Source organism: Onychomys torridus, chromosome 8 (assembly GCF_903995425.1).
Source record: "Onychomys torridus chromosome 8, mOncTor1.1, whole genome shotgun sequence".
In the NCBI taxonomy this organism is placed as follows: Eukaryota; Metazoa; Chordata; class Mammalia; order Rodentia; family Cricetidae; genus Onychomys; species Onychomys torridus.
In genome coordinates, this window is record NC_050450.1 from 47,541,927 (window position 1) to 47,566,785 (window position 24,859).

The 24,859-nt window shown below is 48.6% G+C and overlaps 1 protein-coding gene across 3 annotated transcripts in view; it reads right to left on the reverse strand.

The window, feature by feature from the left end:
- Positions 1-956: 956 nt before the first annotated feature.
- The window catches only part of Snap47 (synaptosome associated protein 47), a 50,612-nt gene continuing 26,709 nt past the window's right edge, over positions 957-24,859 (reverse strand). For all 3 annotated transcript variants that reach the window (XM_036197490.1, XM_036197488.1, XM_036197489.1), the window contains 3 exons: positions 22,022-22,512; positions 16,224-16,348; positions 957-1,478 (listed from right to left, as the gene is read on the reverse strand). In XM_036197490.1, the coding sequence (XP_036053383.1) occupies positions 1,332-1,478; positions 16,224-16,348; positions 22,022-22,512 (763 nt within the window). In that variant the 3' untranslated portion in view covers positions 957-1,331. The remainder of the gene's footprint in view (positions 1,479-16,223; positions 16,349-22,021; positions 22,513-24,859) is intronic.

Sequence of the window (24,859 nt, forward strand, 5' to 3'; positions counted from 1 at the left end):
AGGCCAGCTTGGACTAGAGTGAGAACCTGTCTCAAAAAAAAAACCAAAATATAACCCGACCCACAGGACATCCTCCTCCACACAAATAGACAAGCCCAAGCGTGAGTCCTAGTGGCCCATTGTGACGGGCTTGTGGAGGTGGCTGCTAGCAGAAAGTGAGAGCCCCACTGAAAACACACAAGATTGAGCAAAGGGAAAGAGATGACAGCCTGGGCCATTTCTAATACCAGCACCCGGTCACACTTCTGAGTAGCCTGGGTCAGAACCCTGGGAAATCGGCACTGTTTCCATTGTGGGTAGCAGCAGAGGCATCTGCTGTGCAGGCATTTGTGCCGGGGATGGCCTGCACTAAGGGCTTTAGCCAGGTACCACACACGTGGCGAGAAAAGGCTCTGCCAGGGCAAGGCCAGTAGACTGGTCCTGGTCATCAACTTACTAGATTAAGAGATGTCTAGGAGTGGTAAGACATGCCTGTGTGTCTGGTGGAGGGGAGTGTGCTTCCAGAGGGGCAGTGACTAGGGAAAGGGGGCTTCCCCGATTGTGTGCAGCCTAAATAGGAGGGGGAGGAAGCAGTGTGTGCTGAGTGTAGCCCCCCCCCCCCCCCCGCTCTCTGAGAGTACATGGCTGGGGCCCTCCTCCACTGACACCAGCCTCCATAATCTTTGACCTTTTAATGCAGAACCTATACCAGAGATTCAGGAGCTTCCAAGCCTTCAGCACTGGGGCTGCTGGGGTCCAGATTCTTGGCTTGGGCAGCCACAGTTGCCTGGACCCAGCCCCTACGATGTAAGCAACCCAATAAACACCCTGTTCTAATACACACATACAGCCACTAGGACTCACTCTATAGACCTCTAACTGATGACCACGAGAAGGTGCTGGGCTGGGGCCTACAGCAGCATCTTAACCAATGTCTGCAGCAAGTGAATGGTAGAGTTAGACCAGGTACTCATACCTCCCTCAGAATGACTGACATTTTCTTTACTGTTTGGCAAAAATGGTGAAAAGATGACAATATGATGTGACTTGTGCACGGTAACGTGGGTCATGGCCCCACAGTTGTAGCACAAAGCTGGGGTCTCAGTGAGGACAGGAAGGATGGCTATGCTGTGGTGGCCATCCTTACCTGAACAGGACTTGGCCCACATGCTGAGGGCACCTGGAAAACACATCACACTCATGCAGCCATGGCCTCTTGGTGGCCTATCCTAGCAAGGTGCAGTTCCCAGCACCAAGAATGGCCCCCCAGGTTCCAGTTGAAAGGACACAGGGCTATCAACAGCAGGATCAGGAGAGCCATGCCAGGGATGGCCGTTCTGAAGCTTGCCCCACTACATCAGCTTTCTCATACGCCGGTTATGCTTGTCCACAGTCAGGGTTGCCTGGTCCACAGCTACAGTGATGCCATCCAGAGCCTCGTCCTGGCGCTCGAGCTCGGCCTCTGTGTCCAACGCCAGTCCCTTCAGCTTGCTCAGGATCTGGGAGAAGCAGAAATGACAAGCATACACTGTTTCCATCCTTAGCACACTAGCAAAAGCCTGATGTAACCAAAGGGATACTGTTTTCTGAGTCAGGAGCACACAGCCTACAGACCTGCTGTCTGGGCTTGGCCTCAGCACTAGCCTTCACCCTGTGGTCCCAGGATGCAGCTGCCCACCATCGGTAAGTGTACGTGACCATCCCAGAAAGTGCTGAGTGAAACCATTGTGGACCTGGGCTAACAGAGTCACCAGGCTACATGGCTCACGCCACTAGACAAATATTGGAGTGAACCTTGAACTTGGTACAGCAGTGTGTTTGTCATGCTGCAGCAGCTGTGTGCAGCTGTGCTCACAACTCTCATACCAGCAAGGGACCCAAGCATTCAGACCTGGATAAGTCACCAGATGTTGGTGATGTTCAAGGCCCCTCACAAGGTTCCTCTGTAAATGCATCCTCATTATTAAGTGCCAAGTACCTATAATTTGTAGGCTATACAACACAAGGCCACTTCAAAACTACAAGGCTGGCCATCCTTACCTCAGGTAGGTGGTGCAGAGGACACTGATGGTCTAGGACAGGTATGCGTGCCCACAGGGCCACTGGAAAAAGCAACAGACCACTGCAGGCCAGACAGTTTGGGAGGCCCATCTCCCTTAGCTTCTGTCTACACTCACATCAGTGATCCACGTCATACTTCAGGCAGTTTTATTTTACTGCAGTTCTGAGCTCCTCACACCATGGTTGCTCTATGTTCTCGGGAAGCTGGGTCAAGCAGCTAATATTTCCAAGCTGACAGGAAAAGGGAAAACTTACTAAAGAAAACAACGCCCACCACTTGGGATGACTGTGAACACCTCCTTCCAGAGGAAGCCTCACATCACAGTGGGCCAAGGAAGAGGGACTGAGGAGGCCGAGTGGAGTGGATACCTCTCCACCTAGAACCTTTAAGTAGCAGCTCCTGGGGCATGGCCTCCAGGCTACCCTTAAGACCTGAGAGGCATGTAGGCTGCTCTCTCTCTTCTCTCCCTCTCCCTCCTGGGCTTGGATGGTGGGGACAGGACCTCAGCCTTCTAGGACCCTGTGACAATTCACCTATTCTGTTTAGTGAGTTGTCTTTTCCAATCTATGTCCTAATAAATTCATTCTACCCCTTAAGCAGACTCCCTTGGATTTCTCGCTAAACCTGAGTCATCAGGACATCTTGGACACAATCACTATCTCCCCACAGCTGCTTATGTCAGGGATGGGCTGAGTGGGGACTTAAGAGGCCCCCAAAGTCTATCTAGTGACTGCATTACATCCTAAGACCGACCCTGACCCCTACCTGAGGACACACATGAAAGTGTCCTCTGAGGGTCTGGCAGAGCCCCCCCCCCTACACCTCAGGTGGCCCAAACTGCTCTATCGGCACTAGCTGGTACCTCCGGTCACACACTAAGTGCTCAGTTCTAGTTCACAAAGGCACCTTTGCTCATAGGCTGGCATTTCCACCAGCTTGGAGACTGGGCCAAGAGCTGTGCATTTGACTATCAACACACAAGCAGGAGAAGCCAGGACAGCAAGGCCTAACTCCTTTCCCAGCAGCTAGAGTCATATAAGCCAACCACACAATAAACTGCAAACGACAAAGGCCCTGTACTGGGGTCACCGATGGGCCTCAGGAGCTCCTCTAAAGACAGGCTACTCCAAAGCATGCAGGGAGACTGTGACAGAGTGAGCCAGCCTGTGTCTCCCCGTGAACACTTCATCACAAGACTGAGCATGCTCTCTGCAGTTCTAGATCTGTTCCCCCAAAGCTGGCTCAAGCTCTGGAGATCATACTGTGGGTCAGTGAGCCCTGGAGATGGGCGATGACATTAGGCAGTAGGTCTTTTCCATCTCCTATACAACAAAGAAAAACAAGGAAATGAACCCCAACACCCCGTCCCACCCTCTCTCCAGGCCACATTCCACTCTCACCTGCCACCTACTTGTCTGTCACTCTGTCTGTCATCTGACAAGCCCCCCAGCCTTCACAGTCAGGCCATACACAAGCCCTGGCCATGCTTCTCTACAGTCTCCAGGCCTGTGTACACATGGGTCCCATACAAGCACATGTCTTTGCAGAGGGTGTAAATATACTGTGATAAGCTGATAATGTAATTCTCGGACAGCACCCTTGTCCTGCAGGTATACGTGCCATGGTCTGAAATAGAAATGTTTTAGACTGTGACCTCTTTGGAACCAGGATCCAGGTCCTGCCAGAACTTTGGGCACCCCAGCTTCCAGCCAGGCATGTGTGGATCCTGTAGCACACCGGCCATTGGTTTACTTAGGAGGTACAGTTTGTCTTGTTTGCGTCTAAGATGAACAGTGCTTGTGGGAAAGAAGAGAATTAAAGAAGAAAATGAAAGCTGACTGTGACTTAATCATTACTCATCACATTTGTGTGACAAGTTGGCATCCTTACCCCCAAAATTCCAAATCTGAGTCTTTCTGAGCTGATGTGACACTACCCTAAGGCCACCACATCTGAGCTCACATAGGCCACATCAAAATGCAGGCACACTAATCAGGCATGGAGGGGCACATCTGCAATCCCAGCACTTGGAAGGTGGAGGCAAGAATATCAGGAGTTCAAGGCCAGTCTCAGCGACATACAGAGTTTGTGTCCAGCCTTGATTACACAAAACCCTATCTCAAAACAACAAAAATAAAATATAAAACAAAACCTCCAAAATGCAGGTACACTGTAACTATTGTCTGAGATCTTCTTCAGGTATGTGTCCAAGGTACACATGAGACAGTGAATTTCATGTTTAGACTGGGTCCCAGTCTGAGGCTATCTCATGTCTGAGAAATATTTCAAACTCCTAAATAATCCCAAACCAGTAGGGTCCTGCGTGCTTCAGAAAAGGGATGTTCAGCCCATGTGAGCTGGATTTTATTACTACATCCACATGCTTGCATGAAAACTAAAAATATATGATTAAAGTACACTTTCAGTTTTGTTTCCTGTCCTTTACTTTTTCATTCTTGATGATCCTAAACAAAAGCTTGAGGTATGGGATCCCTTTCCAATGCAACGCATAGAACTTAATTTTAGGAACTGTTCTTTTTTTTTTTTTTTTTTAAATCTCAAACTCTTTTTAAATAAGGTCCAGAAAAGCTGAGCACTGACCATGAATTCTGGGGCTCAATGGATCCAGACTGAGCTAGCTTACAAGAGACATAACCACTAGCTTGGCATTAACTGCCACAGGGGGATGATTCAGTCACATCACCAGGGCACTGTGAGAAATCACATGTTCCTGAAAACCAAGCAAGGATCTCATCTGGGCCTGGAGGAGGCAGTCACTCCTGGATGCTGGTCTGCACAGCCTAAGCAGCCCTCCCAGCCCGGAGTGGCCAGAAAGCTGGAGTGCAGGAAGAAACATGCATTCTTTTTTCTTTTTTTTTTAGCTGAGGATTGAACCCAGGGCCTTGCACTTGCTAGGCAAGCGCTCTACCACTGAGCTAAATCCCCAACGAAACATGCATTCTTAAATGACCACATAGTGAGTGAAGAGTGAATACAGCCAGAATACACTTCAAAAAGAGAGTGAACAAAAGTCGAGACTGGTTAAGATAATACACACAATACAGAAGTCCTGGATGCCAGTGTGAATGTGAGGCTGGACAGACATCTCAGCCAGGACAAACATGAATACCAGCCGTAGGAAACAGGAGGAAGGGTCACAGGACCTTATGTCCACAAAGACCACCTCTATGACAGTCTGTGAGACTTACATTTCCACTGTCATCTTCCTGTAAAGCTAAGTCAATTGCTTCTGCCTTGTGCACAGTGAGAAGGAAAAGAAAGATTATGTGTGGGCTGAGGATGTAGCTCACCCCAGAATTATATAAACCGGCTGTGGTGGTGTCGGCCTGTAATCTCAGCACTTGGGAGGTGGAAGTCAGAAGACCAGAAATTCAAGGTCATCTTGACTAGGCCAGCCTCAACTACATGAGACCTTCCCAAAGCTGGGTGGGTGGGGGTGGGTGGGGGTAGGTGAGGGGTGTAGGCAAGACTGTGTATTCTGTGACCTTTGCCTAATAGTCAAAAGAATATTCACATATAATAATCTGTGGCCCAAACAGCTGATTGCCTATCCAAGTTTCAGCATTTTACTGTACAAATACTCAAAATAAAGGCTGGTTGCTATTTAATGTTTGATTTGGAAAAAGTCTCACCATTTTTTAAGTCTTAAAAATAGAACTCATTCCAAATAGCCCGCTAAGACCCCTTGGCCTGTCTGCCAAAATGCACTTGGAATTAATTAATACTGCCCATACTGAAAAGACATCCAACAGCTTCTAGGTCTGCAGACAAGGAAAGTCACAGAGCTAACCTTCCCAGCACTAATACCTTACAATATTGGTAGCCTTTTTTTTTTTTTTTTTTTTTTAAAAGAGAGGGATTGAAGTAATTAAATAGCACCACGCACATTCCATATAACAGGGGATGGAAAGAATGGAGCTCATGAAGTCTGGCCAAACCTTAAAAACAGTTGTTCCCTCTGTGGCCCAGGATGACAAGCTGTCTAGTCATCAGCACACAGTGCTGCCAGTCTCTGACGTACCCAGGGGGCCCCTTGATGAGCCCTCTCTGGCTATGAGTCAAAGACCAGCCTCAAATGGACGTTCCCACAAGTTCCTAATATGTAACAAACAACACAGTAACCAGGCGGCTTCACCTGTGCAGACTACCTAACTGCAAATGCTCAGCCCATGCTGGACAGGCAAGACACGTAAGTCTGTGCAGGCATGTGTCCAGGAAAGTCTGGAAAATTGAGGGCTCTTCTCTCAGGGAAGTCACGGATGCAACACAGCCATCAGCAGCAAGTGCCACTGTCCGTGAGTCACATCAGCTCCTCTCAGTGTCTATGGCAGGAGAAGGGAATGGAACAGTTCAGGTGGCTCAGGCAGGAACCAGACAGGAAGTAGAGAGGGACATATAAGATGAGGGGAAAAAGCCAACCCCCCCCCCACACACACACACACACACACACACACACACACACACACACTGTTCCTAGGACAATCACAAATGGGCCATTCCTAGGGACTCCTTGAGGAGGGCTCTCCACCTTGCTGGCCTGGAAAGCCCCATGGGTCCTCAAGGCTGCTCTGGACAAGGGCTCACAGCTCAGTGGTCCGTGATGACAGATGGTCTATCTGCACAAAGCTGCCTGGACTTGAGACAAGCACACCAACACAGTCCTGGCTGGCAGCAGTGTCATACAGAGAGACCTCAGCCTCCTTGCCATTCCTACCCTGTCCATAAAGACAGCACATTATGGAACCAGAGCTGATTGAGGCAGTTTAGATGCACTGGCTGTGCCCACACACACACTCTCAAGGGGTCTTGGCCTCGTGATGTGGAGCTGTGCTGTCAAGACAGCCTAGCTTGGGACACACTCTGTGTGCCCACACGTGTTGCAGCACACTGGCTGCTAGCTTCACATAGGATCTCGGAAAAGATGCTCTGCTCCGCCTTGTCATACGATTCTAGGGTCTGGGGTATGAATGTGAGCACCTACAGTTAGTATGAGCGAGGCTGGCTGCTCCCCACTCTTCTTACACTGACTCACCCAGAAACTGTGAATTTTCCTACAGTGAGAAATTAGCAACCATTTAAGAACAGAGCTGGGATAAATCAAGCTGTCTGCAACTCTGAGCAGTTCTTCCAGTTGAGCCATTAACATGCTGTGGAGAAGGTAAAGGGGGGAAAGTTGGCTTTCACAACAGGGAAGCCCTAGGGGCTACAGGAGCATGCTCTGCTGCAATCCATCACACACAAAGCCCACAGACCACCCTAGTCTCATGTCCCAGTGGCTGCATTCCGAGGGGCTCCTGGTGGTCTGGGGCTGGCAGGGAGGGTGGGTGGGAGGCTCCGGTCTCATGGTCTCCCCCATACCATGGTGCGCAGGCCTTGCTTGTGCCACTTCTGGGGCAACTGAGAGACAGCAGAGTGGCTGAGCTCAGGCCTTCAGGGATCTGTGGGCCTTGAACCACATCTGGCGGCTGGCTGCCAGTGACAAATAGCTGTTCTCACTTGAGGGCCAGCCATGATGCTTGAGTACACAGATCCAAGGCTGGCCCAGACCACTGCTACACAACTCAGTCATAGGTGACCTCCAAGTGAGTCAAATGTTGCAGAAAGAAGTATCTCCACTCCACAAAACAGGAGGCCTGGGGAAGATGTACTGAGGCATGGCTCCCCGGGTTCTCAGCAATGTGGATGCCTCACACTGCTCCTCAGGGCACCATCTGTTCTTATCCAAACTTTCTGGTACAGCCCTGCTGTATGACAGGACAGTGACAACCAGAATACCCAACACAATGAGTTATACGTCAAGGATGGAGTCATTACACTTCCCCATCTCTGCATGTGCTGCCTCCACACTGCACACAGATGGGAGGACAGACAGCCCTTAAGCTTGTTCATCTCTTATTCATCTGACGTGATTTAATGGCATCAAAACCCAAGACCTGCTTCCCGGCCAAGACCAAAGCTACTTCTCACCTGTTACCTACTGTGACAAATTAATTAAAAGGGGTCACTTGAGGGAATGCAGGGCTTCGGTGGACTATAACAACACCCCAGCCCGAGAGTCTGGGGAGGAGCAAGTCAGCCTCTCTGTACTAACAGCACCCCCTTAACACCGAGAGTCTGGGGACCTCTCCCCTTTGGCAAGCAGTCATTTCTCAGCAGTGTGTCCTCTAATTCAGCTCTGATATCTACTTCCTGGAGAGTGCCAGATGTAAACCTTCCCCTGATGACCAGGTGTGCCACCCTTCCTGATGACCAGAAGTTATGTCAGGGTTCCTGCAACCCCACACACCCCACACCCCCTTGGCTTGTACTAGTCTTCTCAGAACTTGAGAGAACACTAACTTATGTTGGCTGGCTCATCATGAGGATAATTACCAAGGATACAGACAAAGAAATGCAGAAGGTCAGGGTAGGGCTTCCATGCCCTCTGTGGGCACTCGCCCTTAGGTCCTCCAATTGTCCAGGAAGATGTCTATTGGAAAGATGTCTGAAAAGACCTCTGGGGATATTGTAGAGGCTTCATTATATGGGGTGATTAAACCACTGGCCACTGGTGATGCACTCAATCTTCAGCCCTTCTTTTGGGGTAAGGCTGAGGGTCCTCACATTCCAGCTTTGCCCTTTTCGGTAACCAGTCCCACCCTGAAGCTACTCTAGTGACTGTGGCTACTGGCCAGCAGAGGGCTAATTAGCATGGGAACAGAGTTCACTTCTGGATTCCCAGGATTTTCAGAACGAAGCAGAATACCCCATGCTTCAGTGACTTTCTCCAGCATACATCATATGCCAGGGAACGGATCTCATTAAATGTACAGTGACTGAAATAATAAGTTTCTTCTCTGACCACAGTGGAATCAAAGCAGAAATTTGGAAATCCATAACATTCATAGATATATACAAGTTAAACAGCAGCTCTGAAGCAACCAACGAGAGGAAATTAGTAAATTCTTAAAGACGACAGAAAACGAAAACACAGCCCAGGAAACAAACTGAATCCATATGGGAAGCTCGCAGAGACCAGGGGACTTGGTGTGAGGGAACCAATGACTTCCCACGTTAGTAGCATACTGCAAAGACCTTCCACTGACAAAGGAAGGGCATCAACAGAATCTGACATGCCCTCCCGATTCAATGTTCAGAAACAGAATAGAAGACCTTCCTCAAGAGAGCAACTGGGGTTCACAAGTAGCATCTACCAACAGAGTGCCCACATCCTGGAGGTCAAAATAGTGGAAAAGGGGGACTGAAGAGATGGTGCAGTGGTTAAGAGCACTAACTGTTCTTCCAGAGGACCCAGGTTCAATTCCCAGCACCCACAGATTGGCTCACAACTGTCTGTAATTCCAGTTCCAGGGGATCAGATGCCCTCTTCCGGCCTCTGCGGGAATGGAGCATGAACATGGTACCACAGACACATGTGGGCAAACATTCATATACAAAATAAAAATAAAAATTTCTAAATAGTGGAGCAGGAAAGGAAAAAAAATCGAACAGTTTTGGGAAGGACGCACAGAAAGACTCCAGTGTGTAGATGGTGTTTGTTATCTGACTGCAGAAAACCTAAGACTCAGCTCCAAACGTGAACAGGTCTGAGCAATGAGCTCAGCACAGGACCAACATGACACCAACCTGTAGCCCGCTAGAGCAGCAGCAAAGGACTGGAAAAGGAAGCTGAGGAAATCATTCTGCTTGTGACATTGTCCTAGAGAACGAAAGAGCAGCCTAGCAAAAGGGGCGACACATGCACAGGAAACGAGACGCTTTGCTGACTGAAGTTAGAGACCAAAACAAACAGGAAGATTCCCTAGGTGCTTGGCCAGAAGGTCTCAGGCCACAGAACCTCCTAAAGTGACCCAGAGTCAGTGCAAGCTGCAGTTCGTAAACCAAAAGGAAAGGCTAAACTTCACACCCTTATGGAAGGGACCTAGAACAGCCAAAGCAAATCTCACAGAGTAGGAGCTGGGTGTGTGGTATACATGTGCAATCCCAGCATTGGGAGGCTGGAGGCTCATGAGTTCAAGGCCAATACTGGCTACATACTGGGTTTGATGGCAGCCTGGGCTATATGAAACCCTACCTCAAAAACTAAAAATTAAACAAGAGAAATATGACACACTTAGCGATTTTAGAGCTTACTATGGAGCTATAGTAATCAAAACACTGACCAGTAGACTAGGTTAAAGAAGAAAAAGGTGAGAAGCCCCTACTTCTATGACTAATGGGCTTTGGACCGGGCTTGAAGGCAACTCAAAGTGGGAAAACAGTTCACTAACAATGTGGTAGCCATCTCATTTCACATGCAAAAATCAACTCAAAATGGATGGACAACTTAAGACATAAAAGGTGGAACTCGAAAGAGAAAACAAAGGGTAAGTCTTTAGGGCCTTGTTTTTAGCAATGCGTCCTTTAAACAGCAAAGCAGCACAGCACAAACAACAACAATAACAAAGCAGAAAAGTGTATAACATTAGGTAAGTTAGGTGGGGTGGTGCACACCTTTAGTCTCAGCCTTGAGAGGCAGATGCAGATGGATCCCTGTGAGTTCAAGGCCAGCCAGGGCTATACAGTGAGACCCTGTCTCAAATACTAAAGTGAGGGTACATGTTATACTCTGAATTCTTTGTACCTTTATTGTATTATAAAGAATTTGAAAGCTGGGTATGATGGTATACCTGGGAAGCGGAAACAGGAATGGGTCAAGAGTTTGAAGCCAGCTTGGTAACACAGGAAGTTCTAGGCTAGCTTGGATTACAAAGAGACGCTGTCTCTAAACAAACAAATAAGTAAATAACTAAATGCCAAGCCACAGATTTGACTAGCCTTTGTTCCTGGACCCTGGAAGCAACTAGATCTTTGGGACTTGTCAAGTAATGGAAATGTCTTTGTCTTTGTAACCAAGGAGACCCAGGCCTATACCCAAGTTTGTGGCGAGGCAAAGGCTAGCTGTGTGACTAGAGGGTGGGGGTGGTGGCCACTGGACCCCAATGTGACCTCCCAGAGAATGTGCGTTAGGTATGAGATTCTGGTCTGAGACTGGTGATTCCAGCATGACCCCCAGCAATGTAACCCCTAGAAAGACTTAACGGAGATCCTGCTTGGTGACACAAATGTGCTGGAGGGTAGCAGGCCAACTCCCTGAGAGAGGATGGGAAACTATGTTTGGGGCCTCTCTGATCCAGCTGTTTCTTCATCTGGCTGCTCTCACTTGTACTCTTTATATTAAAATGTTAGCTGTGAGTTGGTGAGATGGCTTGGTGGGTAGACGGCTCGCTGTGCAAATGTAAGCACCTGACCTGAGGTCAGGTCCCAGCACCTACATAAAAGTTGGGGCACTGACATGTGACACCATAATCCTAGAACTGTGGAACAGACGGGGGTTCCAGTGCTCACTGGTCAGTGAGTCTGGTCAGGTTAGGGTCTTTATCTCAAAAGCGAAGGTGAAGGAGAGATGGAGGAAAGGCATGCCTGGCCTCCACGTGTGTCAGGACACTCAACCTGTGTCTGAGGTGCGTGATTTAGCTCGGTGCTGCAATGGACTAGAATAAAGCTCTAGATAAGAAACATCACCCAGAAACCTCTCGATGAAGGTAGGAATGGACGATGATGTATCCACAGGAAAGTTCCAGTAAGTGTGAGGACACCTGAGCACAAACAAGGTGGCCAAAGCCAAATACACAGCGCCTCATCTCAGAGCAGCTGTTCAAGGGGCGGACCTTGAACTCAGGTTGGCAAGTGGGTCCTCCTGGGCGCTACCCTTAGAGGCTGTGCTGTCTGGTTGTGCAAACTGATGGGGAATTGTGTGTGGCCCTTGCCCATGGGGCTGAGGCCTGCAGCACATGCGTGGGGTCTTCACGGCGCATGCCACTGTGTGGAGAAGACCCAGGGTCTCAGTGTACGGATAGGGTGGGTGCAGAAGTCAAGTTGGTGATTCTCTGACCCTTGAGCCCTGTTTCAACTCAGGGATACTTGGGGAGTACAGTCATCTCATGCAGACAAGGTTCACTCAAAATGACTGACTGGAGTTTCCCTCTCCATCAGGGAGAGAGGAGAGTTTGAGGTAGGTTTAAATCTGGGGTACCAAGGAAAACAGGCCAAGGTGAGGGGTACTGAAAATGATGAGCCATGTTCTACATTTGCTCAAAAGGAATGAAAAGGCAGAGATAGCAGACATGAACTTTTTTACATCTTTTATTATATTTATTTATTTTTGTTTTGTTTTGTTTTGTGTATGTGGCGGTCAGAGGACCATTTGTTTGTTTGTTTTTGTTTTTGTTTTTTTCAAGACAGGGTTTCTCTGTGTAGTTTTGGTGCCTGTGATGGATCTTGAGCTGTAGACCAGGCTGGCCTCGAACTCACAGAGATCTGCCTGGCTCTGCTGGGATTAAAGGTGTGTGCCACTGCCACCTGGTCATTTGTTTTTATCTTATCATTTTTGTTATGTTTTGAGACAGTGTCTCACTGTGTAGCCCTGGTTGGTTTGTGTACACTAGTTTGTCCTCAACTCACAGAGGTTCTCCTGCCTCTGTCTCCTGATTTCTGCGGATTAAAAACATGTACCACCATGCCAGGCATAGATAACTTGTGAGACTTAGTTTTCTCCTGCCATGGAGGTCCCAAGGATCAAACTTAGGTCGTCAAGCTTGGTGGCAAGTGCCTTTGCCCACTGAGCCATTTCACCAGCCCACACATTACTTGAAGTAGGTTATATAACCAATAGAGAACCACCACATTGTTTCCAGAAAGCTACAGTTACATCTGGGCAGGTACAGGTTCATGTGGAGCTGGGGTATAGGGAGCATGCGGGAGATTCTAACATAAACATAAAGCTGCAAGACCAACACGCTGTGCAGTCCTCACCTGTGGAACCCCACCACACCCCCTGAGCATGACACTAGATCTTACACACAGGAGTAGCTTTCTCTGCCACAGTCTATTGTTAGGACCAAGTGTCTTTCTGCCTTCAATCCACCAGATCTGATTACCCTGGTCTCCAGCAGTAGCCTCCCAGTCAAAGGTAAAGTGGGAAGAATCTCTCAACTCAGGTCAGGACACAGAAACAGAGACAGGAAGAAGCCCCGTATGGCCCCTGGGAGCCTTGCTTTAGGAGAGCAAGCCCCATTTCCTTTACCACCAACAATGTGTGGCTCTGCGGATACCCTGGACCAAGCGCAGCCACAGTTCTGAGGAGGAGCAGACACTATGCCAATTGTCAGTTGAGGAGCTTTGCCAAATCTACCAGGGGATTGGTTTCCTTCTGGCCTCCTGGGCTCTTTCTCCCCCAGCCGCAGTGACGCGGCAGCTGGTGGCCACAGACCACGCACCCACTCCCACCCTTGTGTAATCCTGGCCACCTCGCCATTAGCATCCCCAACTGCAATTGAAATCCCCAGGACACATCTCAACATAATGGCTTTAATAGCATCTGCAGCCAACCACAGCTGACTGGAGCAGGGTTTCTTGCATTTTTGTTTTCCCCGGATTTAACTCATTCTTATTTGTGCTTGCACTTCAACTGTACAGCCAGGAATTCCTCCCTAAATATGAAACATGTGTTTCACCTTGAAAAGACCGCTTCATGTAAAGCTAGGCTGCACCCCTGACCAGTACAGAGTCCCCACCTCAGACCCAGTCGGGCACCACTGATCTCAGTGTCCCAACACTAAGACCTCTACACATAGTATCCAGTGTTGCCAACAGGGACCACTCCAGGACCTCTAGGTACTGCCACAGACAGGTGCTGTGGAGCCAGCCCTAAGCCGTTCTTGGCTTGGGCTATGTTCATCCTGACATCTTCACCTCTGGCCCTCAACTTTAAGATGAAGGCAGACAGATTTTTTTTTTTTTTTTTTTGGTTTTTCAGGACAGGGTTTCTCAATGTAGTCTTTGTGCCTGTCTTGGATCTCACTCTGTAGACCAGGCTGGCCTCTAACTCACAGAGATCTGCCTGGCTCTGCCTCCCGAGTGCTGGGATTAAAGGCATGTGCCACCGCTGCCTAGCAGCTGACAGAGATTTGATGCTCACAAACTAGAGATGCCTCTCAGACTACATGACCACCATTGCAATTAACAAGTAAAATTCTGCCTCAACACAACTGCAGGTTCAGACATCATTATAAAGGTAGGCATAAGGCACCTCATATGCAGACCAATGCACTGAGACCAATGCACTCTTGTCCAAACTCTCAGGAGGGTGCTCAGAGGAAACTGGGAGATGTGGGCCTTTGATACAGTAGGCTTCCTCAAAATCCCATACAAGTAAGACCACACTCAGAAGTCTTGAAGACAATGTGACTAGTGACCTGCAGAATATGCTGGTCACACCTGGCAGTGTGCCTGGGTCATGCTTCAACATAAACATTGGACCATGAAGAAAAAGGAACAGGGGTCTATGTTTAAAGAATCTCATAGAAAGGATAAATTTCCCCCCAAAGAGGAAACTGCTGAGATCAAGGAAGTTTGTGCCTATGCAGACACATAAACTGAGAACTCGCTTTTAAAAAACAGGTTTACTGAATGACTGTCCACATCCACCTCCCAGTGGAAACACACAGTGCTCTGCTTGAGGCATGCCTCCCCACCCCAGACAGAACCCTGTATTTACCAGCAACTCCCACAGATGAGGGGAGAGCAGTTACCATCTCTGAATGTGGCTGCAGGTCCTGGTTAGAACAGATAGGCTTCAAGGCAGGTCTGGGGCAACATGAACACTGACTTGGCATTTTAATTTTTAAATTAAATTTGTTTCTAAAAACTGTTTTTAAAAAAGATTTATTCAGTTTTACTTTATTGTGTGTGACTCTTTTGTCTGTCTGTCTGTATGTGCACTATGTGAATGCAGTGCCCACAGAAACCAGAAGAAGACATCCCGGATGGTTGTGAGCCACCCACACTGGAAACCATGCCCAGGCCTCTGTCTCTTCAGCCCCACTTTCATTTTCTAAATTAAGAATAGGATTACATTGACTCGGGCATGCATGTATTATGTATGTATGTATGTATGTATGTATGTATGAATGTATGTATGTATGTATGTATACACACAGGCAATTCATGATCCACTGCCTCATCCTCATCCTCCTGACTTATTAACAGCTCTTATCTGGCTGTTGCTTTTTAGGGAGTCTCTCTTCCATCAGGCTGGCCTTGAACCTATGGCAGTCTTGCCTCAGCTTCAGGGTGCTGTGACTGCAGAGAAAAGCCATCACATCCTACAAGAACTCTTATCTTCTAAGGACAGACACATTTCAATGTCTGAAAGTAAAACAACATGCTGATGAGTTCCTTCAAAACCCAGAAGAAAAGGCAGGCAACCTGTCCAGGGACACTATCGAAAGGTAAACGTCAAGTATTAGGGTGGAGTGTTTTAAGTTCAACTGTCTGAGGAAAAGTGGAGAACTTCTTTCAGAATCTAATGTTGACCATGAGAGGTCTGAGCAAGCTAATTTACCCTTAACTGTACAATACATGGCTGTAGAGGAGAACATGTGTTCACGAACAGCACACAGCAGACAGTTCCCACATACCATACAACACATGTACACAGAGCACATGCACACCACACAATCACATGTAAGTAGGCAGAGCATACACATACTGTACAGAACAGGGATGGCACTATGTAGCACATACACATACAGTCTACATACATGCACACATACATATACAATGGATGGAGGTGGCCACCAAGGCAATTGTATGTGCAGATGGTGTGCACACTGTGAGTTTGTATGCCATGAAACTAGAGAGCTGGGATGGGCAGCTGCATTCCTGTCCTCTCTCCAACCAAAAACACAGCAAAGCCTGGGACCAAGCAGCTCCTTCAGAGCACTGGTTCTCAACCTTCCCAATGCTGTGACCCTTTAATACAGTCCTGTGGTGAACCCCACCAGAACATGATTTCCGTTGCTTCTTCACAACTGTGACTTTGCTACTGTGATGAATTGTAATGTGAATATCTATGTTTTCCAATGGTCTCATGTGACCCCTGTGAAAGGGTCATTTAATCCCCCCAGAGGTGTTGAGACCCACAGCTTGAGAACCATTGTTTCAGTGAAAGGCATACATAAGCCAACAAGGGCCCGTCTTCAGGCAGGAGAGGGATGAGGCCCAGGTAGTGAGGGCAGAGATGCTTAAGTGGCCCACTGAGGCAGTGGGGACCCTCTACCTGTGTCAGCTCCTGGGCTTCCCCCTCGGAGAGTAGTGGCCAGTTCCTCTGCAGCTGCAGCTGCTCGCCTTCCTGGCCTCCGGTGGGCAGCTCGCGGTGTGTAGCGCAGCCCATCAGTCTGGACGCTGGAACGGAAAGCTGAGGTCAGCGGTGAAAACTTTCGGAAGGCGCAAACCACACACAAGCATTCAGCAGCTCACAGAGGGCCATTTAAGACTGCCACAGGCTTTGGCCTGAGGAGCACGTCCGAGTGTCCATATGGGCATGTATGGGCCTTGGTGCCTGGGTCTCTACTGAGCTGAATGCCCCACATCAAGGTGAGTTTTCAATGCTGTAAACATCCAGGGCTAATTCTGTAAGTATCTCTGGCGAGAAGGGCCTTTAATCCATGAATGTTCAATTTTTAAAGATGTGGCATATAAAACACAAGAACTGCTGAACCCTGGCAGAACATACATATAACACATCACCAGGAAATGTGGGGACAGTTGAGCTATTCCACAGAACACTGCGGTTCCAGAGAGAACAGGAAATGGCCAGCTCCTGGAGCCAAGTGGAGCTACATGCACAAGCCTGCCCTGCTCCAGCCCTAGTGAGTCAGAGCCACCCGTCCTGTGGTCAGCGAGGGCTCAGCTCAGTGGGGCAGCTCCACAGCTCGCACAGATTGACACACACCTGTGTGCTGGGTAATCTCTGCACCCAAGACGGGACAGCTGGCAGGAACGGTGTAACCGGGGAAATGCGGTGTGGCTCCTGGCGGCTGCCATGGGCCACCTGTTCTTTCTTTAGAGAGCAACTCAGGCCACAAACCCAGAACTTCCTAGGCCAGATAAGGTCTGAAATTGAGGTCTGATTTCTGCTCTTCCCTACAACGGGGGGCACCGTGGATACAGAGCATTTCCTAGGCTGGGAGGAAACAGAAGAGCTCGGAGTGTGACAAGCAGCCCCTCCAATGGCTTTTACACATCTCTTAGCTGGACAAGGTAGAGCAGCCTGGAGCTCACTGCTACACACCAGAAAAGGAAAGGGAAGGAGGCACACCCAGGGGAATGCTCCCTGCGCTTATCAGTCACTGAGACATGCCTGTCTTCCCCAGGAAAGAGACCAGGTGCTTCTAGGCCAGCAAAGTTCCCTTTGCTCTGTTATCTCTTCCAACTGTCTGAAAGGCAACCCTCCTGAAAGAGGCGGAGTAGCCAGGCGGTAGTGGTGCGTGCCTTTAATCCCAGCACTCGGGAGGCAGAGGCAGGCGGACCTCTGTGAGTTCGAGGCCAGCCTGGGCTACAGAGGGAGCTCAAGGACAGGCACCAAAACTACAGAGAGAAACCCTGTTTAGAAAAACCAAACAAACAAACGAAAAAGAGGCGGGAGTAGCTAAGAACTGGCTACACACCCTCAGGAGGAAGGCAGGCAGGGTGAGGACAGGCCCACAGGATTGGCAGATGAAGAGAGGTGAAGACTCTTCAGCTCATACACTCTGCATGCTTTAGTGCATATATCCAATCTACCAGGTAGCAGAGTTAGGACCCATCACTGGGACAGTGGTTTTCCTACTACACTCTAAAACAACAACAACAAAACAGACAAAACTGATTGCAAATGTGTATTTGCCGAGTGTCATGTGGTGGTGGTAGCTGAGAGCCTCCCGCACCCCCAGCTGCTGGGGCTCCCGTGAGCCTCCTCTGTCCATGGGAGTTGGCTGGTATAGTAAGCACTGCTTTGCAGCCAGTGAACACAGCTAGCTGGGTTGGAAGCTGGGAAGAGTAGAAAATGTGTGTGAGCAGTCATCAGCCTGAGGAGATGATGGTAGGTAGGCTTGGGGAGAGAGCCCAGTTCAAAGAGGGCTCTTCCAGGTGGGTGAGAGGGCAAAGAATACCCATTCATGGGCCCAAAGAACCCCACTGCCTGCAATTGGGGTCCCTCTGCCTTTCCCCAGAGCCTCTTGGGATCCTTAGCTGCAGCATGGACTCAGGAAGTGGGACTCGAGAGCACACTTCAAGCTACAGGAGACTCTGACAGAAGCTACAGACAGACTGACTGACTCAAGCTACAGACAGACTGAATGATTCAAGCTACAGACAGACTGACTGACTCAAGCTACAGGAGATAGCCACATTGGCAGACGCTTCCTGATTGAAACCTCAGGACTGATCCTGACTGACTGGACTTCAACAAACAGAAAATTAAAGCAAAACCCTCCTAATTGATGTCACTAGTGAGCCACAGGCACATGGAGTCTGGGATGTTTTCCGTGACTGTGGGGTCCATCTACGCCGCAGAACTCTGCCACCTCCAGGCTGGTTGCTGACTTGCTGATCCATGCTTTGAAACATCTGAGAATTACTGTGGCTCTGGGCAGGGTGGTTTCTATCTCTCTAGTCACTAACGATCTGTTTAGTAAGGCAGCAAAAATGGCCCTGGCTGCGAGGAAGGCTGCAGGGCATAAGATGGTCTCAGGGGCAGTCAGCTGGCAAAGGGGATGGACACTGGCCCCACAGACAGCCCTGACACACAGCTCTGAGGAAAGTACCAGGCCTGACCCCGGCAGACCCCTCCTGTGGGGCCGACCTAGCCTCACATTCCTTATCTGTACTTGGGGAGCAGCTCCTCTGGCAGGGGCTGCAGGCTGTCTGAGGCCTGAGAAGCTGGTACACGGGTCAGAAAACAAAATGCACATTCATCCATGGGGCGGGCAAAGGGAGGAAGGGGAAACAGAGGGAGATCATATTGTGTTTCCACAGACACCTATACTTTCACAGTGACTTTGTAGCACACTGAAGCATGGAGACTACAGGTGCCTGAGGGCCAAGCCATTCTCCCTAACCAGCCTCCTGGCCAACCCAGGGCAGCACTATGCAACACTGAAGACCCTGTCTTTGGACCCCAAGAGCACCATCACTCACAGTGCCACCCATGTCTGTATCCCCACAAACCCTGCCCTTGGGCCCAGAGATCTCCATCAGGCAAAATGTAGTACGTGTATCATCAGAACCCCTCGTGAGCTCAGCCAAACACACACAGCACAGGGCTGGCACACTTGAGGACCTCATCCTGGGGTGCTGTCCTGGCTAGTTTTTATGTCAACTGACCTGTGTACCAGGCTCTTGATACTGGCAGCCTCTGTGGTCTGCAGGAAGCACTCACTACACTAGTCTCTGGGGAGCTAGCTTCCCGGGGAAAGTTTATCTCCAGCAGCAGAAGCTCCCCATGCTTCAAGACTGCCCCTGTGTGGCCATGCGCACACAGCACACCTTCAAAAGAGGCTGGGGCCAGGGGCCTCAGGCAAGGTTTCCACCTACACTGCCTCCAGATTCCACCTCCCAGTGGTAAGATAGAAGCTGGCTGAGCACTGCAGCACATGAAGGTGTGGGCAAGGTGCCAACCCTCCCACCAAGCTGTGGGCAAGAAAACCACCAAGTTCCCACCTACTTGGAAGCCATCTCCCCCACTAAACCTCAGTACATGTGAGCTTCCTGCACAGACCAGCCAGCTGGGAGGCACACCCATCCACCAGAAATGAGGATAGCACTTCCCTCCAAGTACATTCAAAACACTTAAGGAAGTCCCCAGGGGACATAAAATAACACAGATTGTCACGCTCCTAGTGTTCCATTCATCCCCCACAAGAGTCCTCGTGCCCCTTGTGAAGGACAGGTCCCCAGTAACTCAATCAAATCCCAACAGGCTGTTGCTAAGAGTATGGTTACAAAGACACCCTTGAAGCCAGTGTCTGTAAGGGAGGCTGGCCTGCACCAGCTGGGAACTGCTCCCATCAGGAGCGGGGACAGGAAGTACACATAGGGGTCACCTAAAGACAATGCCATCTGGACAGTGAACACTGCAGCTTGTGTACAAGCCTAAACCGTCTGCTAACACTAGGTAGTTAGCGGAACTCCCACCAAACAAGACCCACTGGATGGATGCCCATCTTGCAGTAAACCTATGACTTCACGAGTTATAGAACCCACCAATCCAGAGAAGTTATGAAACCTCTTGAGGTTACCTTACTTTTAGACCAGTGACACCTCCTTAGTTCTCCCTCCATGGGGACAACTGCCACCTTCCTAAGATATAATGTCTCCCACCTGAAATCCCCCCAGGGGGGTATTCCCTCCCTCAGTCATCCATCTCCGGAGCAGCTACCACCCAGTCACAATGTCACAGGCCTCCTCCTCAACCCTTTACATGCTGGCTTTCATCAGCTCCTTACTCCTACCTCTACCAGGACAGACCCCACTTCTGGCTTCTCTGCTTCTACCTCACTAGACACTCTGGGACTTCTGTTTTCTTTTGGGATGGGTACTCTGTCTGCATGGATGCCTGCATGCCAGAAGAGGGCATCAGATCCCATTTTAGCTAGTGTGAGCCACCGTGTGGGTGCTGGGAATCAGGACCTCTGGAAGAGCAGCCAGTGCTCTAACCACTTAGCCATCTCTCCAGCCCCGGACACTCCAAGTCTGGAGAGCCTCTCTTGAAAGGGCTGAGCATAGAGTGCTGACAGATATCCAACTTCACACTGTAGCATCTCATCTGCTACACTTAGGTCCTCACCTTGCTAATCCTAATTCAGGGAAACTGAATACCATGGTGAATGCACATATATATCATGTCCAAATGCACTAGCCCTATCCTGGACCTTGGTGTTTGGTTCTGCTGCCCCACTTGGTCCAGTGCATAGCACCTGAACTTGAAAACTCAGCTCTGTGCCCAAGAATTCAAGGATACAGACCTTTACAATGCACATCTGGGCAGTGGTTGGAAAGACCCAACTTAATGCCAAAGGATAGTGGTAGGCTTATAGGGGACATGTCAGGATAGGTGTGGTTCACACCAGATTGTATCTGAGAGTGGCATTTCTTGAATTAGGCTGAGCAGAGACAAGGGCTCAGGACCTGAAGCTTCCTTTGCTTAACTTACCCAAACCCTTTGCTATTATTCAGATATGGTCTGAGGGCTCATCTGCTCATCTGCTAGTTGCTAAGTGATGTTGGGAAGTGGCACCTTTGAGAGGTAGAACCTGGGGGAGGTTATGAGGTCATAAGGATACTGTCTTTGGGAAGTCTTATGGGATCCATGTAAGTTTCTGAGAAAGATGTTGTAAAGGAGAAAGCCTGCCCCTTGAATCTCCTCAGCATCCTGTCTTGTCAAGCGCTCTCACCATGGGTATCTGCCATTTAACCCTCACCAGAGACCGAACAGAGCTGTCCAATCCGGGCTTTAAGCTTTCAGAATGGTAAGCTACCTAACCTTTTCAAAATGGACTGCTAATACCTCTGACTCCACTAGTCAGTTTTCTATACCACAAGGAAATACCCAAACAACCAGCAAGAGAAAAGATTTACTCTAACTCGGGGTTCTAGAGAGTGCCAGTCCAAGGTCAAGTGGCCCCTAATGCTTTGGACCTGCGGTGAGGCAGTCTATCACCACAGGAACAGAACTGCTCACTACCATCAGCATGCAGGAAGAGAGCTGGGAAGAGAGAGCAAGGCTCCTGTGATCTAAGGCCCCCCAAGGCCTGTCCTTCTAAAGGCCCCACTGTCTCTTAATAGTGCCACCCTGAGAGGTAAGCCTTTGGGAGACATTCAAGACCCAAGCTTTGGCACTGCCCTATTCTGAAACCCAATTATCTGTCAAGGACAGGTAGAAGTTGGCAGTCTGGAAGGGTTGTACAAGCCCATGACTGCCTGTGAGCTAGAGCCAGCAGCTGCTGACTGATGCACATGCTGAACACACTTCACAGCATGCTGAGTGAGGCTCTAATTTTGGAAGTCCATACACACACCACCCTGCTGGCCACTCACCTGCATGCCGAATGGAGCAACTCCCCTCTGCAGAGGAAGTCTGGGCCCTGCTCCTGAGGACTAGGGCATCTTCCAGGAGCTCAATCTTCTTGCTGAACTGCACTTCTAAAATGGGAATGACCTCTGGCATCTTGGCAGATATCAGCCGATAAGCCACGTCTGGCTTCCCAATGAACCGCTGGCGTATGCTGACCTCATAAGGAGAGTGAACCTTGATATCATCCACATCTTCCCTCTCAAACCTGTGCAAGAGCAATGATCTGGAGTCATGGATTTCCAAACCAGAAACCAGGACAGTGAGCTTTCCTGGCTTGGAATGAGACTCTGTTCTCTGAGAAACAATAGCAGGGACTCTGATCACTACCCCTTCCTTTCCAAAGGGCTCACAAGAGGCTACAGAGACACCTTCCTTGGTCTTGGCTTCTGCCGGTGTCTTCCAAAGCTTAGAGCTAAAAGGCCACCAGGAAGGAGACTCCAATTCTGTCAGCAATCTAAAAGAACAAAGAAAACATGGAAATTAGAGATGGTCAGTTTTGAGGTGTAAGGCCTTTTTTTTCTTCAGAAGACTGCTTTGATCTTTGTAGAGCATGTTACCATTTTATAGTCCATCTTCCCCAACAAGCACTCATGAAGCAGAAAGACAAAGGATGGGGACCTGAGGCTTGGGGCGGTAAGCTAACCAAAGATACAGCAAACATGTGCACATGACTCATGTTGTTCTTTCCACACCATGCCTTGACCTGGAGAGTTGACTCCGAAGCCATCCATGAATGCATCAACCCACCAAGCTCTCTAGAGCTGTCTGCTAAGCTTTCTGTAGCATGGGAAAGCCCTGTCGACACTGTCCCAGACAAATGGAGGCACATGTAGCTACCAAACACGTTATTTATGACCATGGCAACTAAGAACCTAATTCTTAATTCAATTAATTAATTGTTCATAGAGCTGGGGAATCAAATTCAGGGCTCTATGTCTAAGCCGCTTCCCAGCCTGATATAATTCAATTTTAGTATAGCTAGTGTCTACTAGACTGCACAGCACAACTGTAACACCAAGAAATATATCCAACGCTTCAAGTGGAGGCAGGAAAGAAAAAGCAGCTATCAGGGGCTGGAGAGATGGCTCAGCGGTTAAGAGCACTGGCTGCTCTTCCAGAGGTCCTGGGTTCAGTTCCCAGCAACCACACGGTGGCTCACAGCCATCTATAATAGGATCTGATGCCCTCTTCTGGGGTGCAGGTATATATGCAGAGCATTCACACATAAATACTAAAAAAATTTTAAAAAGTAACTATCAAAAAGAACAAACAGCAAGCATAAGGCAGAATTAAATGTGTTAAACTGAACCAGGACCAAGCGAAAAGACATTATCAGCTTGAAAGAAACAAGGGGCAGCTAAAGCTTGTTCACAAAAACACTGTAAAACATGAAAGAACAGATTCACAGAAAACACAGAATTGAAATGTACACATAATACACAGGATACTAGCAGCAAATGGACGCTACCAGAGGCTCTGTATGATAGAGAGGAAGACTTCACGCTAAACATCTAGGTACCAAATAACACCACTTCAAAATTCATTGCGCAAAAAAGTTGACAAAACAGACAACCATGGTTGTAGACTTCAACAGTTACATTTCTTTCAATGGCTGATAGGACAGAATGACACAAGTTAGTAAGAATTGGAATTTTGAACAGTATTGTGGCAGCTCAGCCTGACTGGTAGCAGAACAACTCAGCATCTGATGAATGCACGACGCTTTCAACTAGAAAAGCCAAAATATAAAGATCATAAAATTAGAAGCAGTTAAAAAAAAGGGTGGGGGGAGAAACTGGTCTGGGGAGATAGCTCAGTAGGTAAAGGAACTTGCCACCAAACCTAAGATTTGAGTTGGATAGCCAGGGAATGCAGCTAGATGCAAAGACACTATGTCCAAAAGACAAATACAAATGTGAAAATATTTGCAGATTAATGCACAATGAAGTGCATGTACCACAAATGCAAAAAGGAAATCAGAAAACATTTAAAGGGGATGGAGCAATGGCTCAGTGGTTAAGAGCACTTGCTGCTCTTGCAGAGGACCTGGGTTCCTTTCCCAGAACACACATGGTGGTTTACAACCATCTCTAACTCCAGTTCCAGGGGACCTGACACCTTCTGACCTCCAAGAGCACAAGTATGCATTGATACATACACAGACATAGATTCTGGCAAAACACTACATATAAAACAAATCTTAAGCCGAGTGGAGGTGGCGCACACCATTAATCCCAGCACTCGGGAGGCAGAGCCAAGCAGATCTCTGTGAGTTCAAGGCCAGCCTGGTCTACAGAGTGAGATCCAGAGCAGGCACCAAAATTGCACAGAGAAACCCTGTCTCAAAAGAAAAAGAAAAGAAAAGAACAAAACAAAGCAAATCTTTAAAAAAAAGAAAATATTTAAAGTGAATAACAATGGAAATACAATACATATGAGAAGCAAACATGATCCCATCTGAGAAAAGTGAGTTTCCAGTGTATATATGTGTATATTAGAAAGGTTGGAGTTGGGGATTTAGCTTAGTGGTAGAGTGCTTGCCTAGCAAGCGCAAAGCCCTGGGTCTGATCCTCAGCTCCACAAAAAAAAAAAAAAAAAAAAAAAAAAAAAAAGAAAGAAAGAAAGGTTTACAATTGGACGGTAGTAGCACACATGTTCAATTCCAACACTTGGGAGGCAGAAGCAGGAGGATCTCTGAGTATGAGGCCAGCCTGGTCTACAGAGTGAGTTCCAAGACAGCCATGGCTACACAAAGAAACACTGTCTCAAAAAACCCAGTAACAATGCCCTGGGTTGGATCC